General features: G+C 45.3%; 2 protein-coding genes across 13 annotated transcripts in view; both read right to left on the bottom strand.

Moving 5' to 3' along the window:
* Positions 1–2,828, bottom strand: part of il15l (interleukin 15, like) — an 18,605-nt gene extending 15,777 nt beyond the window's left edge. For 2 of the 8 annotated variants that reach the window (XM_020622714.1, XM_020622721.1), the window contains exon 1: positions 1,883–2,182. The gene's annotated coding sequence lies outside the window, so the exon portion shown is untranslated. Of the gene's footprint in view, positions 1–1,551; positions 1,689–1,882; positions 2,188–2,622 lie in introns of those variants that run through there. The other 6 variants (XM_020622716.1, XM_020622719.1, XM_020622723.1 and 3 more) reach the window with 6 other exon arrangements.
* A 1,710-nt stretch (positions 2,829–4,538) lies between these two features.
* Positions 4,539–16,675, bottom strand: part of plekhg2 (pleckstrin homology domain containing, family G (with RhoGef domain) member 2) — a 76,242-nt gene continuing 64,105 nt past the window's right edge. For 4 of the 5 annotated variants that reach the window (XM_020622695.1, XM_020622698.1, XM_020622696.1 and 1 more), the window contains 7 exons: positions 15,582–15,589; positions 15,016–15,162; positions 14,751–14,873; positions 12,288–14,238; positions 11,589–12,078; positions 9,021–9,911; positions 4,539–8,134 (listed from right to left, as the gene is read on the bottom strand). In XM_020622695.1, the coding sequence (XP_020478351.1) occupies positions 5,584–8,134; positions 9,021–9,911; positions 11,589–12,078; positions 12,288–14,238; positions 14,751–14,873; positions 15,016–15,162; positions 15,582–15,589 (6,161 nt within the window). In that variant the 3' untranslated portion in view covers positions 4,539–5,583. The remainder of the gene's footprint in view (positions 8,135–9,020; positions 9,912–11,588; positions 12,079–12,287; positions 14,239–14,750; positions 14,874–15,015; positions 15,163–15,581; positions 15,590–16,675) is intronic. The other variant, XM_020622697.1, reaches the window with a different exon arrangement.

The raw sequence follows: 16,675 nt of genomic DNA, 5'->3' as shown, positions 1-16,675 counted from the left end.
AACTAAATTAAGCTAAACTAAGCTAAGATAAACTAAATTAAGCTAAGCTAAGATAAACTAAATTAAGCTAAGCTAAGCTAAGCCGTCTTCTGTATAGTACACAGAAAGATTTTCCCTGATGAAGTTTCTTAACCAACTCTTTATTAAAACATTCAGTGTTATGGAAAAGAACCATATTGACAGATATTGACAACATTATAGTCTGTAGGAAATAAAAAGCTATTTTATAATAAAAATAAACGCATCACGTAACAATAAGAGTAAAAAACTGCAAGGACGGTTGAAAATTAACTCATTTCTGTATCCAACAAAGCGGTCATGTCACGTTACAAAAACGAACGACTCGAAAGTTGTACTCATCTTATGCGATGTTGCGCATGCGCAGTCAACACAAAAAGAACGAATCACTCCCCGAGACGACCCGAAGTTCTCGAGTCATGGGAAAGATTCGTTCGTCGTGAACGACACATCACTATTAAGTTGTTTACAAGCAACAAGACAGAGGTAACTGGCTGGGGGGGGCTGTCCAGGACAACACCCCCACCTCAGCCACAGCATGGACAGGGTCCAACAATGCCCAGAACACATTCATTTGTCCCGTCTGTTCCTGTCCTCATGGCACACAGTGGTAGACGGTGCTGTCCACTTCCACAGCAGACATGGCAGAAAATACACAGCGGTGTTGACTTTATGTTTAGGCCAAGACGTTGAACATGTATTTATTTATCTCACAGAATTGTGATTTAGTTGTACTTGTCTTTTGATTTTTGTTAGTTTGAGGCCAACAAAAGTTAGTCACCTTTAGTCCAGCAGTTGCCCAACATGTTTAAGTATTTTGTGAGGCTACATTGGCATCAGAAAGACCAGACCGGCTGTGCTGTACATATAAAGTAAAATGGATAAAACTGCCTTTTTTGTCCGTCAGTCTAAGCTCAATAACCCATAATCATAAAGAGAGAACATGTTTTTGTTCACACAGTTTCTCTCTCTCTTCCTGGCAGAACCGATCAGGTCAGATTGGGCATTTTGCTGTTTAACAAATCAAATTTGCTAATTGGCTCAGTTTGGTCAAAGGGTAACCTATGCTTACATCTACGTGGCCATGTGAAACTTTATAGCATCTCAGAAGCAGAGGCTGTAACATCAGGTCAGGGAGGTCAACTACGTGTGACCCGTATTCATTACTGGACAGGCACTGGAATGTTCACAAACCAACAGCTGAGCAGTGAGACGGGGTCATTTCTCAGAGCTTTCAGTAAAGATTCTGACCACATATGAAGGTGGAGACAGCCACAACCTAATGAAGGATATTTCATGTTAATAACCACAGGAGTGTTTCATACTGAAAAAAGTCTGGCTGCAGAATCGGTTTGAGTAGAATGAGCTCAAAAACAAAAACACGGCTCCACCCTAAGACAAAAACAGCAGGATCATTACTGATATATTTGCAAAATGCTGATAAGCGGAATACTTGCTGACTGGACCACATGAGTGTGGGAACGTGAAAACGATTCACCAACCAAGAAGCAGAGTCCATTGTCCCGGTCATACCATTCAGTTTGACCGGTAATCTCAGTTGAGACAACACATGCTGCTGCCGGCAACATTTCCAATTTGTCCATTTGTGACTCGACAGATGAAATGTTTCCTCAATATAACTCCAGCAGTAGACGCTGAACCTGCTAATCATCAGTGCATGAGCATTGTCACTGTGAGCAGGTAAGTATGATCATTCAGCATTCGGCTCAAAGCCTGTCGGTGGCTTAGATACAGCTTCACATGGCTGCAGGCTTTTACTGCACCCCAATAGCTGCTGCCATCATGCCTTGGTAGAAATGTTTTCTAATCAAATCTGAGAAGTAAAGAGGAGTCCAGTTCTTACCTAGCAAGAGCTCCATGTGAGGACAGGTGAGGAATGAACTGCTAATCAGCGAAAGCAATAAAATCACGTGGGGTCAAAAGTCTACATAAAACTGAAACTGAGTCACACATATCAAACGATCACACACTTGCAAAGTGGAATGTTGACGTTCTATTATTAGTGCCGGAAGCAAGTAGTTATGCAAAGTAAAACAAACACATCTTGTGAGTGTGACTCACACTTATAAACATGTTGTTGTCTGTATCTGTGGCAGGAAGGGTTACCAAGTGTATCTGCCAGTACTCGGGTTTGTTGTTGTTACTATGGAGATAAAATACTATCAAAAATGTTACAAATGCGTGTTTGACGTTTTGTCTGTAACAAGCGATTTGTGTGTGTGTGTGTGTGTGTGTCATGAGGATCACAAATGTGTGCTGCGGTTCACAAATGCGTGCTGTACAAACTGCACGTAAAACACATTTTACAAATGCTTAAAATCAATTTTTCGTGTGCAATTCTTTAGAAAGTACGTACAAATTGTTACCTACGCACGCGTGGATCGTCTAACACACACGAATCACCTTCCGCGCACACACGGATTTTTGAGAGTGTTTTTCCGCACTCTCAAAAGTCCACGATCCACGAATGCACGGTGCGTTTAAGGACACGTGGAAAACTCGGACATCTGAGTTTCCAAACCTGTTTCCCAAACAAAAGTATTTACACAACAATTCATATCATCAGAATATGAAAAGACAAACCATCTGGATTACAGCATTCGTACTGGGCTTTACAGGGGTTGTCCCACCTCAACACCACAAAGTGAGGCAGCAGACCGCCAATCCCTACAGCAAGTAGCCTAAATTCATTCCAATTAAATCGTGCACGTGCAGTTTCTCTAGCGAGGCCCCGGAGTTGCTTCCTATTTGAATTTGTATTCTTCCTGGCATTTTACTTCCATATGTTCAACCTGTAGGCTAGTTTAAAAACACCACAAATCCCCTGGACTGAACTTCGAGTCTTCCGGGAATCCTAAATCAATTCTGGGAAACTCGCAGCCTCCCAGCCAACCACAGAGGTTTGGCAACCCCGATGGTAGGTGGAGCCATGGGTGGAGAGGATCGCATGGATGATACAACAAATGATAAGACATTCATTATTCAAAATGTAGTTTACATAAAATGAAAAGAGTTTCTTCAGACTGTGTCAGCTGTGAGGCAGAGCACCATAAGATTAGGAAAAGAAACGCACGAGTGACTGCTTTGGTTTTACACCACACACATTTATTTTCTGTACATGTCACCAACTATCAGGGTTACTGGATGAAGATACAGTTAACATTTCCCTTTTCACTAGGTCCCAGAAACATTACGTGCTCTCCAGTTATCAGCGCTCTGCAAGAACCTCACATCTCATTCAGGTTTAAATGGAATTTTAAAAATACTCTTTCTCATCACAGGAGGAACTTTATAGGTGCTTTTTAACAACTTTTGAATGTATGGCGACATCACATGTGGAGGAAAATGTTGTGTAATTTGATCTGTTTCTATAAAAGAATCTGGAAAAAGAAATGTCTAAAAATGATTAAAACCAAACACAATGAGCATTAAAATATTGTATGAAAGAGACAACGGCTGCACCTCATGTCTAATGATCGTTCCTCATATAGACTCATATCTGCTGTGAGGAGTGAGGCGGCCGCCTGGAGGAGCACAGGTGAGGACCCACGATACCGCCCTTCAGCCAAGTCCTTTATGAACTGACATGTCTCTTTCCTGGAAATCAGGTGGTGATCAGATGCTTCAGCACCTCATGTCTCTTAAAACATTTCTTCTCTCCTCACATTTTCTTCTTTTCTTCACATCTTACGTGTGCAGGACCAAGACGCAAATGAGGGAAATGGTGGCACAAATAAAAGACTTGGGATGTCCCCATGTTTCACCTGTGCATCGCCAAACCCACTGTGACATTAAACCTTTCATCCCTTCATCAAACCACCTGAGTCGGCTTGGTGGCTTTATGATGCGTCACCAACATTCACGGGGCATTTTCCACCTGGTTGGCTTGGTAATAACCAAGTGAAGGTCATGATGTGAGGTTTCTGAAGGACACTGACAACAGGAGAAAGTCAATGAACCAGCTGAGCACATCCATGTGACACAGATATCAGCTTGGTCTGAAGCAAAAACTGAACCAGACACATCATTTCAAATAGACACACACACACACACTGCATGCATCCAAGAGCTGAGGACACTGTGCAAATTACTGACATTACTTTAAGGGTATTAAGTGCCAAAGAGAAAAAGACTGGCTTCATAAATAAACAATAAAATAAGAAGAAGGAGAAAAATGGTTGAAACGATACTGTGACGACCGCTGGCTCGGTTGAGAGGAGCTGGCCTGACCCTGTCCTATACCTGACAGTTAACTAGCCAGCGGTGTGCCGGCACCTGGCTCAACAAGGAGGAGAACACCTGGTTTGTCTTTTGTGGTTTTATGCAAAATAACTGTGATTTACCTGGCACCGTGTGCTCACAGGAGAAAATGAAATAGCAAACTGAAAACAGTAACAACATTCCCTCAGGGCATCCCGTGTCCCGCTCCAACAGAATCTAAACAACACGCCCACCTGTCATCCCTCTTATCCCCTCCCGCACCTGTTCCTCCCCCATCCCACATTGGCCAGAACAGCGCGGCATTTTGCAGACAACAGCAGTAACCAATACATAAACAGCCTTCAATAACATTGTCAAACCCATTCGCACACAACAGAACACATGAACATCAGCGGCCGGTCAGGGTCGCCACAATACATTATTAACCACCGTTATCACAAAACTTAAACACTGACCTCTCTGAGTGATGCTCAACACAATGTAAAAAATAAAAAACAAACTATAATATATTATGCAGCTGTGACTGCAAACAGCATCGGTTGGACACTGGACCTTCAACATTTCTGTGTTTGTAGTCAAAATGGATGAACTCCAGCTCTTTAGACGCTTAATTTTTAATTTGTCTGGTTTTACAAAAATAACTAAACTGGCTTGATGATTCACAAAGTCATCACCTCCACTGAAACAGTCTAGAGCTGCTCAGAAAGTAAACCATCCAATGAACAGGCTTCAAACTGGTTCAACTGTATGACCATATCTGTGGATGCATCACACCAGCTGTGGATGTTCAGGGGTTTGGTGCTCATCCAGTAAGATCACAGCTACATGATTCATTCCCACTAATGACAAGATAAAGATGTCTTCACTTTATATAACATCAGGATCTTTAACACAACACCACTCAAAGTCATTAGGCTATAATGAAAAAGCCATGTGCGGTAGAATTTACCTTCTTGAAAGATATTCTGCCTCCAGTGTGTGGTCTGCATCCCACAGGCCATCACACTGTGTCCTAGAGCCACTGTCCAACTGGGCTAACAACACTCATTAGGTCTCACAGATGTGGAATTGTCTCCAAGTGAAAGCGACCTGAGCTTTACTACTTGAGAATCATTTTCAACACGATGGACTCGAGGAGGCTCTTTAGTTCCAGCAGAAGAGTTCAAGGTTTCCTTACTTACTAGAAGCCAGTGGTTATACAATAACATCTGGTGCTTTATTTTGTGTCTCATTCACACATGCACATCTTTACTAATGCCTTTTTTACATCCATCCCATTTTCTTTGGGACTTTCTTATTTTACAAGGTGATAAACAGAAAGAGTCATGGCTTGTTACAATCCTGAGGAAGTGGGGAAGGAAGGTGTGGAAGTCCATTGATGTTTACTCTCCTCACCACCTGCCCGGGTCCTGGTCCTCCAGCTTCAGCCCCAACCTCCAGAGTTTGGGTCAGGCTAACCTGGGCAGTGCTGAAGGAGGTTATTCGGCCACTTCCAGCGATCTGAAGGTTGACTGTTGTGGCGTAACTGGTCCTCTGGGTCCCAGGTTTGGTAGGAGAGGAATGAGCAATAAGTAGAGATGATGGGCTTGAAGGCAAGGGGGAGTGGGCTGAAGGTACAGGAGGTGTTTTGGTGGAAATTTGGACCTGATTTTGTTGTTTCATTTGGGATTGATGGTGGTGGGGGGAAGGTGGAGGTGAGGCAATGCCTGAGGAAGAAAGGATTAGGCATGAGGAGGAGAGGTTTTGGTCATGGGAGGACCGGGAAACATAGGCGCAGATGAGCTGACTACGACAGATTCCATCTTCTAGCTCTGGGTCTCCCCATTCTACCTGGCCATCCGATGGAGGAGGAGGAGAGGAAAGAAGGGTGTGAGAGAGTGAGGAGAGAGGAAAAGGAGAGGAGGCTATGACAGTGGAAGTAGCGCTTGTATCTAGGCTGTCTATCTCTCGCACATCTGGCCAGGGCACACTGGTGAAATCCTGCTCACCGAGGGTGCTCTTCCCTGGGGTAAGCCTGCTAGGTAAGAGCGAGCAGAGAAGCCCAGCTCGAGGGCTGAGGTGGGATGGCGAGCTGCTGTATGAGGACCAGCCACTCCTTGGACTGGCTGGACAGGACTCCTGCTGGTCAAAGGATCCTTGACCACTTCCACTAAAACCAAGGGACCTACAGCTGCTCGCTGCCCAGGATCGACGTATTCCACTAGAGCTGGTCTGGGCTGGGCCAGGGGACCTGTCTGCCATATTGGAGGAGAAAGACCTACAGAGGGTTTGGGATGTTGCTTGGGATGCAGGAGGTCCTGAAGGGGAAGAAGCTTTGGAACTACACAGTGGCACTGAAGAAGAAGAAGAAGAGGAACTGGAGAAAGGTGAATGCTCGAATGTTGGTGATCCTACGGAGGAAGAAAAGGAAGGAGAGGAGGAAGCAAATCTAGGGTTTCTAGGTTGAGGTGTTGCAACGTTATTTGTCCAAACATTCAGTGACACACCGATGGGAGGGGGGGAGAGGATACGAGGACTCACACATGAGGATGACTGCGCAAATGCTGAATTTGCCGAAGAGGCCCTGGAAAGCTCCAAAGTGAGGCCTAGTGGATTATGGGCACTTGCACTTCCTACTCTTGTACTCCGAGGATGACGAGGTTTGTTAGCCGAGGGGGAGGAGTAACTGTGTTGAGGAGGTGGAGAGCAAAGGTGAGTAAATGAAGTAGGGGTTGGAGATGGGGACTGAACTCGTGAGCTGGGTTCAGATGCAGGAAAAGGCCGAGCTACACGGTTGTGTGACCCAGAACAAACAGGATCATGAGTTTGTTCCGTTACTGTGACATTAGCGCCATTTGCTAGCAGTGCCTTCTGTGGACCTACTGACCAACCCCCGTTACAGCTGCTGATATTACTGTTGTTATTGTTGTTATTTAAATTGTGTGACAAGTCAGTTTTAGAGTGACGGCGTGATGGATGGGGCGGGGAGGAAGAAGAGTGGGCAGGCTGATGATGGGCCACAGATAGGGAAGGTGAGTTTTGGGGAAAAGGGAGAGAAGGAGACTGAATGTGGGATGGGGAGGGGCAAGAGGAACAGAGAGATAATGGCGGACACCTTGTATGTTGGTACCCATCTTTAGTGCACCTGAGCTGGGCACAAGCGGGTGTACTGGAGCCTTGCTGACTGGGAGGGAGTTTAGGAGATGGGAAGCACCGTCGTAGATGAGAAGAAGGTAAGGAAGGAGTGGAGGAGGGGCTTTGGTTTACTGTGTGTATGGGTAGGGTTTGTTGCCGGGCAGTGCTTTTTGCCATGCTCTGGCTGACGGACTGGCTGATACAGGAGGCAGCTAAGGATCTGGTAAATGCAGAGGAAGAAGCAATGGGGGAGGAGTGGAACAAAGATGATGGTGTAGGGGAGGAAGGAGGATCTGCTGATGGAGACTTACCAGAAGAAGAGAAAGAGGGGATGAAAGAAGTTGAAGGTGTAGGCGAGGAGGCAGGCGAACCCTTCATGGAGAAAAGCCTGCCAGAAGAGGGAGTAGGGGATAAACGGGAAATAGCCCTGGAGACAGTGTTTGGGGAGGCAACGCCTTCAGCAGACACGGGCACAGGAGAAGAAGAAGCTGGAACAGCTGAGGAGGAAGGCATGAGGGAAGAGGAGCATGGAGGAGCTCTAAAAGGAGAAGGGGAGCGGTTTCTGAGGCTTTGTCTGAAGGGTGAGGGGGCCAGGGTGGGTTCTGTATCTGGGCCACGGGTGGAAATGGCTGTGTTGGGTCGCTCCATCAGGCTGGATGTCACCAAGGAAGGTGTGGAAGATGGGCAGCTGCCTGAAGGGGGCCTGAGCACAGGCTGTCTGCTGGGAGAGCCTGGGCCCTGCTGGTCTGGTTCCCTGAAACTGTCAGAGAAACACAGATTAACTGGTATTCATTTTTGTGTCGGGAGACAAAATCCTTGTATGCTCAACATACTTAAAGCCAATTCTGATCCTGATTCTTGACCACTGATATTTAATGAACAGTAACAGTGGCTTCCTCATTCCTTTCACTGGTTTACATGCTGGTGCATTGATTCATCATTTCTGGACCACAGCTTCCTCCTTTTTACGTTCCAAACTCATCTTTAACCTCAGTTTTAATGCGGCTGATTTCATTCAGCGAATGAACAAGTTCCTGTATAATTACAGTTGCCACAGTCGGTGTAAACATTTTGACTTTCTGTTTGGTGTTTAGTTCCAGCACTAGTGTGATTCACCAGCAGAAGAGACAATGCAATCTGTTAGGAATTCTGTGGGAGTGAGAAGAGTAAAACAAGATGATATAACTGTTTTTATTTGCATTATATGCTTTTATAAATCTGACTGTAATAGCTGTAATCTAGACTGAAAACACTACTGCTTGTGTTTCCACCAACCAATTTTCCATTACCTTGGAAAAACTCTAAATTTGATTTTAGCTCACAGATATTCAATCAGTTGAAGTGTAACTGGAACACACAATGATGTGGCTTAAGGCAAAATTCCTACAGCCAGAGAAAACCATGGTGATAGACCACACCGTGTTATTATAATTTGGCATGAACTCAAAGTTGAGTGCTCACGCTTGAGAAGAACCCCGAGGCCCATGCTTTTGAGAACTGGGCATGACCTAATGTTTAGCTTTATATTAAATATTATACAATTAAAATCTGGCCTCCCTCGCAAAAGAAATCGTGCTATACCGGTGTGTGCACTGGTCATTAACACACGTATTTATTCATGAGGACTGAATCTGCCACAGACATACCTATGTTCACATGGAGTAGTGTCACCGACATTCCAGGTGTTAGACAACGTGGCGGGTAAGTCCGGCAGACTCTGGCTGGTGAATGTTGGCAGACAGTCTACAGGCTGCCCTGATGGAGGGCATGGCTGGGGGGGATTGGATTCTGACTGATGCACTGAACACCATGCACTTGGTGCTGCCTCTTCTCTTGCTTTGTGACCCTCTGGGATTTCTGTGTTTGTATTATTAGGAACCTGAGAGGGGTCAAAGGTCAGGTGCAAAGGCTGACTGATGGGTGGCGTCACAACTACTTCCCCTGAGGATCTGTAGTAAGGGCCCTCCTCTGAAAAGGTCGCTGCTGAGTCTTCTAGAACCAGCCTGGTTTGTGATGGATCATACTGTGTCTCCTTTATTTTTATCTGCTCATCTTTCTGTGGTGCTCCACAGGCCCCGAGGGGCCTCGAAGCCCCCTCCTCCAGGTGAAGCGTTTCCTCTCTGCCCGGTCCTGGGAGAGACACCACAGAGCCGTGACACTCTGCTGCAGCCAGGCTCTGTGTAATTGCTGCTATGGGTACCAGCTCTCCTGGCAGTACCTGACCAGGGATGGCTTCTGTGCAAACCAAGATTTCAGGCCCTGCATGAACACTCTGCACATCTTTTGTTGCTGCATCCTGGTTGTCACTATGTCCTGTGGAGATTTTATACTCTGGTCCATTTATATCGTGTTTATTTTGTGGAGTTGGCTTCTGCTGCTTCTGCTTATCCTGCTCATCGGTATCTTTGGATGTGTTCCACTGCAGTGTGCTGTAAGCACAGCGGTCTAGCTCTGAGTGGCCTGGCTGAGTAATGATGTTTACAGATGTAGGTCCTTCTCCAGCTAAGGAAACGGGGCCTCCAGCGCTCTCCTCTGACCTGCAACCAGAAGGACAACGAACCAGCGTTTTCTGGATGTATGTCTAAACTTCAATTGAGAGTTACACTGACAAATGACACAACCTGATAATATGCATCCAGTCCTGCCAATGAACACTAATGAATGGTTCCAAAAATACTCTGAGAATGGGAAACCTGAAAAATCCTATCTGGTTTCCATTTCCCCAGAAAAGTTTAAGGTCCCAGTTACCATATCTGTGTGTGTTCCATGTTAGTCATAGTGCTAAGTATTTATCATCACAGTTTGAGAAATAAATGTGTATGCACCTAAAAGTGAACTTGGGATTTCTTGTGTTTGCTTCTCAGTCACTTAACATGAAAACCTGGCAATCAATAATCAAGAATATTACTCTTCATAACTAACTGACCTCTCGTGTGTGGTCAGCACAAAGGGTTATTATTTTACCTACTCTCATAAGGATCATCACACTGGACTAATAATTCCATATGTGAGTGATGTACAGTAAGTTTTCATAATTAAAACCATTGGAGCTTCACAAATTCCTTCATCCCTCTGGTGGATTATGAGGACATACTTTAAACTGTATTCTGAGCAAACATTCTAGTGTAATGTTCATATAATTTCCAAGCCCTAAAAAGGTCTGGAAAATACAGTTTTATTAGGAAGAGATGAAAATATCAGAAGAGGTGGTTTTGTTGGCGTATTTATCTGGGAATAAACTGTATTCTGAGCAAACATTCTAGTGTAATGTTCATATAATTTCCAAGCCCTAAAAAGATCTGGAAAATACAGTTTTATAAGGAAGAGATGAAAATATCAGAAGAGGTGGTTTTGTTGGCGTATTTATCTGGGAATAAACTGTATTCTGAGCAAACATTCTAGTGTAATGTTCATATAATTTCCAAGCCCTAAAAAGATCTGGAAAATACAGTTTTATAAGGAAGAGATGAAAATATCAGAAGAGGTGGTTTTGTTGGCGTATTTATCTGGGAATAAACTGTATTCTGAGCAAACATTCTAGTGTAATGTTCATATAATTTCCAAGCCCTAAAAAGATCTGGAAAATACTGTTTTATTAGGAAGAGATAAAAATGTCAGAAGAGGTGTTGGCGTATTTATCTGGGTAAAAGTTTTCCATCATATTACACTCCTTTACTTTTCTAAAGTCATTCAACCAAACTGACCTGTATGTGTATTTAGACACTCTGATAAATGTCTACTGAATATTTGTAATGCACTGCAAGACCTGAGTTCTAATTTCATCAACTGTGGGAGGCTGATGTGGTACAAATTACTGGAAAACACCGCTGCTGAGTGTGACTCAATGAGAAATCATCAAACCTACAGTTGAAACTTTTTACACCAAATAGTTCAGATAAACTGGGTGAAGTGCGATTATTCATGCAGACCCTAGGCTTCCTGTAATAAGGAAGCACTCAGAGAAGTCCAGATTTTTGGAACCAGCATCCGGAGGCCACTGGAGGCACTGCAGTATGTTTACATACTGATTTTACCGTTCAGCTCTCGAAGTCTTCACCTTCATATCTCTGTTAAATACAGTCCATTTTAGTAGGCAGTGTGGGAGGTGGGTCACCTATTTACTCCCACCACACTAGACATTTCTATCCCATCCTTTACTCTAGGCCCACCTTGCTGCCATTTACCAGTCATTCCTCTAAATATTATCCACTCACCTCTGTCTTCTCTCAGGCTGTTCAGTGTCTGAATAAACCTCTATGTTCTGACCCAAGGCTTCTTGTCTGCTTGTGGAAGAGGCAGAGCACAAGTCCCTGCACTCGGTGACTCTACAGTCCAAGGTCATGGTTGACATCAAGGGGATGTTAGTGGCAGAGCACCATAAACTGGAGCTCGGATCTTCAGCTTGTGTACTCAGGCGCTGCTTGGATGCTGTGGTAGAGGTGTACCCGGGGTCGTAGCCGGGTGACTGATCTCTCAGTGAAGTGGGTGGATTTTCCCCAGGTGCAGTGGAAATCTGGCTATTGTCAGCTGATCTACAGCCCACACTGGAGTCTCTTTCTTTGGTCAAGGCAGAGATGAAGTCCCTGGGCCTGGAGAGGGTGAACCCGTTCATCTGGTGGAGACAGGCTTGGCTTACCTGCTCTTTAACAAACAATTGACCAAACAGCAGAGACTCATGGGGGGCCGGCACTGTCTCGGGGAAATCTAGAAGAGAACAACAAACAAAGACCTCAGTGATGAATTCCAATGACCATTAACCAAGTAGCAGCACAGTTCAAGGAACAGTAATGCTGCTCAGTCTGATGGTTCAAGACTTTCTCCAAAGTGAATTATCTTTCAGCCCAGACTACTGAAGCTCTAACAAACCTAATGTCACTGGATCTTACAAGTAGTTTTAGACAGGGCCAACCTACCATTTGTCAGGCTCTCTGCTGCCGTTACCAACCCCTCTTCCAGGATCCTTCGTTCTTCTCGGCTCACTGTTTGGGTCTGGCACTGGCTTTGTAAATGTGTCTGACTCCACATCTGGCTCTTAGTTTGGATCTGTGATTGTTGTCTAGATTCTGTTGTGGTTTGGTTCTGGACCTTGTTCTCCGAGTGACTTTTGGTTCTGTATTTTCTGTCTGTGTGTGTATCTGATTGACTGATTTCCATATGGTGCTGTATTTGCTGCCGGCACCTAGTTAGGCTTCTGGCTTCAGTCTGAGTTGAGGGTCCAGAGAGTCTACCTGAGGCCCAGGACTGGTTCCAACCAGTGCCAGCACGCTTCTGATGCAGTGGGACCTTCATGGTGCTGGCTTTGGCACTGTACATCTGGGCCAGTGTTTGAACCTTATTCAGAATACGCTCAGAGTTTTCCACCAGGACAGGGTCCACCACAGGACTGGCCTCAAATAACCCAATACCGGCTACATCTGACCCCATGCCTTCAAACAAGGCCCGGTTAGCTGAGACAACCCTGGAGTGTTGGGACCATCGACTCATTTTTATCTGACTGGGAAGGCCATCAAGATTCCCACTGCTTTTGGCCACGTCTCTGTTTCTGGTTGTAGTCCAGTTGGACTGAGTTTTGGTCTCAGTTTTTTGACACTGTTCTGTAGGTGTCAGAGATGTAGACAGCTCTCTGCGGCTTCCATTTGATTCTACAAGACCTACTTTGTTTGGTTCAGGCACATTCACAACAGCTTGGTTTCCTGCACCGGTTTCGGCTGTTTCGTCTCTGCACTTGTGCTTTTTGGTAGCAGGTGGATCTTCTCTTTGTGGTGAATTTCCACCTTGCTCCCCAGTAGCCACAGCACCTGTCCTCCCCTCCTGCCCTTCCTCCTGTTTTTCCTGCAGCGGTAGTTTGCAGACCTTTCCATTTTTGTCACATGCCTCCGTCTCTTCTCCAACAGGCCTGGTTGGGGTGAACTGCACATTCAGACCGTCTTGGCTTGGGGCCTCCTTGTCTTGCATCACAGCTGAGGTTGTTGACTTGATTAAACCCTCTTCATCAAAATCCAGAGAGCTGATTATCTGTGTGCCATTCTCTGCATCTGCCAAGAGAAGAGCTTGGGAAGAGATGGGACTAGGAGCTGAACAGGCCTCTGTACCTTGATCGGGCTCTCTGTCCATTGCTTCAGTTGTTTCATTCTTGGATCGTTCACTCTCTGTCCCCCCCTGGTGTCCACTCACATCAAAGCGTGATACAGACTCCTTCACCAAGCCAGATGGGATTTGTGAAAAACTCTCTCTCCGCCTTAATGCCACTCCTTCTCCCTCTTCATCTTCCTCCTCGGCCTCTGCCTCTTCAGCCTCAGCCGCTGCCTCGTAGTAACTCCTGATCTTTTCGATTATCTTCTTGTCACGTTTGGTGAGGTGGGAGCCTCTCTTGGGTGGCTGGCGTCTTTGAATGGGGTGTTGCGGGAGATGTGGATTTGGGGTGGAAGTGACGCCCACGGTGTTTGCAGCTTCCTTCAGTAAGTGACAGCTGCTGTTCCCTGTTTCTTCCTCTGCTGGTTGGAGGTCTGATGTGGGAGCAGGAGCGACGTTCTCTTCCTCTCCTTCATCTCCTGTTTTCTTTTCTTCTTTCTCTTTTTCTAGCCCCTCACCTTGTGTCTCTCCATCTCCTTCCACTTGATTTGTTGCATCTGAAATTTCTTGGCCTTGATTTATTTTCTCATCTTTGAGTCCAAGTTCCTTGGCGGAGCCACCGGGTGGACCTTGGAAGGTGCCGTTGTCCTCCATCTCTGTTCTTTCCTGCTCCTGTTGAATTACAGGTCTTTGCTCTGTTCTGGAGGGGCAGGCGGCAGGGGGCAGCGGGGAGGTGAAGCTGCTCTGGTTAGATGGAGGCTGACACTCTTTGGGTCCATCTAGAACCTTCTCCTGGAAGAAAAGACAGACAATGTTGTTTTTTTTTAATTACTCTACCGTGAACGCTCACTGTCAAGGAGACTTGGTTAGTGTAAGGGTCTTTTGGTTTGTCCAGATGAGGCCTACATATACTGGTAATCACTGATCAGCCTCCAGTAAAAGAATCCTAATGGTTCTGTGCTATCGACAGGCACTTGTACAGGAAATATCCTAACAGGCAGATTCCCATTAAATTTGATGAGCCCATTCATGTTGACAAATCCCAAATTTAATGAACTTGGCCTTTAATCCCACTTCTAATGAGACACTAGGAGCAAAGGAAGTGTCACATGGTTCCTTTTGAACTTTTCTGTTTGGGGGTTTAAAGTAGACTGTGTCTGTCTCGCCCTGGTCTGACTCATCACTTCATGTTGCAGATGACAGTGCACTTCAATATAATACAGCGGTTTAAAGCTGATCAAACGTTCTGATAAATCAGGCAGCAAGCAGAGCTGTTTTGCACACCGAGTCGAGTGTATTCTCACCGTTGCATCAGCATGAAAGGAGACGAGTTCCTCCCTTGCTCTGCTCTGGTTGATGAACTCCAGGATCTCTTCAGTGATGGACAGAGTGGGAGGAGGGCTGAGGGGGGTCAAATCCTCTTCCTCCTCATTCGTTAAGAGCACATTTGAGTGCAACAGGACACCATTAGCATTATACAAGCAGAATCTTTTACATATAGTACAAGTTAAGTCAAATAAGTTTATTTTCACTTTTTTTGATCAAATCTAATCCATCACAGTAAAATACCTGTTCCTGGCTAGGTCGTAGCTGTGGCGCTGGGCCCGGCTCAGCCTGCTCAGGCTCCACCTCGATGACGGAGGAAGCGAGTGTGCTGCTGCTGCCTGCTGAGCCCAGACTGTCTGTCGGGCACAGCTCTCCTTCGCTGCCTGCCTGCTGCAAAACAGCATCCAGCTACAGTCGGCATGAAAAGGCGACTGGTTCTTCACCTGGCAGCTGATCTTTATGTTAGAGTCTGACTAAAGCACCCTGTAGTTGTGAACTTGTGCTAAAAACCATCACACTTTTTTGAATGATCTCCCTTAATGAGGCTGCATTTCCTTATATAAGCGAAATCCTATATGCTGCCTTTATTAAATGGCTCCTTCCTGTGGCACACCTCCCTCCAGCATCCTGCTTAACCACAGAATCCATCACAACAAACAGCAACACATTTGTACAGTGATGTCAGTACAGCTCCTGTGGAGCAGATTATCATTTGGCAGCAGTATGAGGGTTAGTTTTTGGTGTTTATGTTCCAACAAGCATGGCACAGCAAACAATAACAAGCTTGACATGACAGGTTATGTGCTTACCTTCAAAGCTGCAGGATTCCCCAGGCAGAGTGATGGTGATAGATGAGAGACAGGTGGGGGCAGAGAAACAGAGATGATATCAACACATCGTTACTGTCTGACAGACACTTAACCTCTTGGCAACCACACCAGAAAAAATAAAAGCTGTCTCTGATGTGGATTGGATGTGTAGCTCTGCAGGGCTCCGGGTCAGCTGTGCACAGCCGAGCCAGACCAAAGCCTGGGCTCACGCCACCTGAAACACTGTCAGTGAAGCACGAAGCCCAAAGACCCCTCACAGAGCTGGAAGACACTCAGCTTCTGTAACAATATGGCACACGTGACATGTTCCTACATGACCTTTTGTAGGAAAGAGCTTAAGGTTGAAATTTTAAAGGCAAAGCATAACTACAAATCAAAACTGGAAAGTAAGATGGCAGCAAATAAACTTGGTTCTGCTTGGACAAGCATGAAGACTATTGCAGGTCTTCATAGAACAGCGCGTAATACTCGGGTCTCTTTAGATGGTTTTAACTCAGATATAGAGTTGGCAAATGCTCTTAATGGTTTTTATGGTCGGTTTGATTCTTTTGATTTTAGTACTGAGACCCAGGAACTGAAACAGAAACTTAGAGACACTCTGCATTTTAATATTGAGTTGCAGGACATCAAAAAGGCGTTCTGTGCGGTAAGAGTAAATAAAAGTTGCGGCCCAGATAATGTATGTGGGCGCTTAGTGAAGTCTTGTGCACATGAACTGAGTCCTGTGTTTCAGTATATTTTTAATAAGTCTCTAGGCTCTGGAAGGATGCTGTTGTTGTCCCTGTTCCTAAATCCAGCTGTCCTGCAACTCTGAATGATTTTAGTCCAGTCGCTCTGACTTCAGTTTTAATGAAGATTTTTGAGAGGCTGGTCAGATCGGAGGTCCTGAGGCAGACTGAACATGTACTGGATCCTTTGTGGTTTGCATATAGGACTCACAGAGGAGTGGAGGATGCCACAATTACTCTGCTCAATATGCTTTTTAGGCATCTGGATCAAAGTGGGACACACGCCAGGCTTTTATTTGTGGATTTTTCTTCTGCTTTTAATACAATACAGCCTCACATTTTAAT

The sequence above is a fragment of the Monopterus albus genome, unplaced genomic scaffold (genome assembly GCF_001952655.1).
Source record: "Monopterus albus unplaced genomic scaffold, M_albus_1.0 scaffold287.1, whole genome shotgun sequence".
Taxonomy (NCBI): Eukaryota; Metazoa; Chordata; class Actinopteri; order Synbranchiformes; family Synbranchidae; genus Monopterus; species Monopterus albus.
Note: the sequence above shows the minus strand (reverse complement) of the source record. Positions and strands in the feature narration are given on the sequence as shown.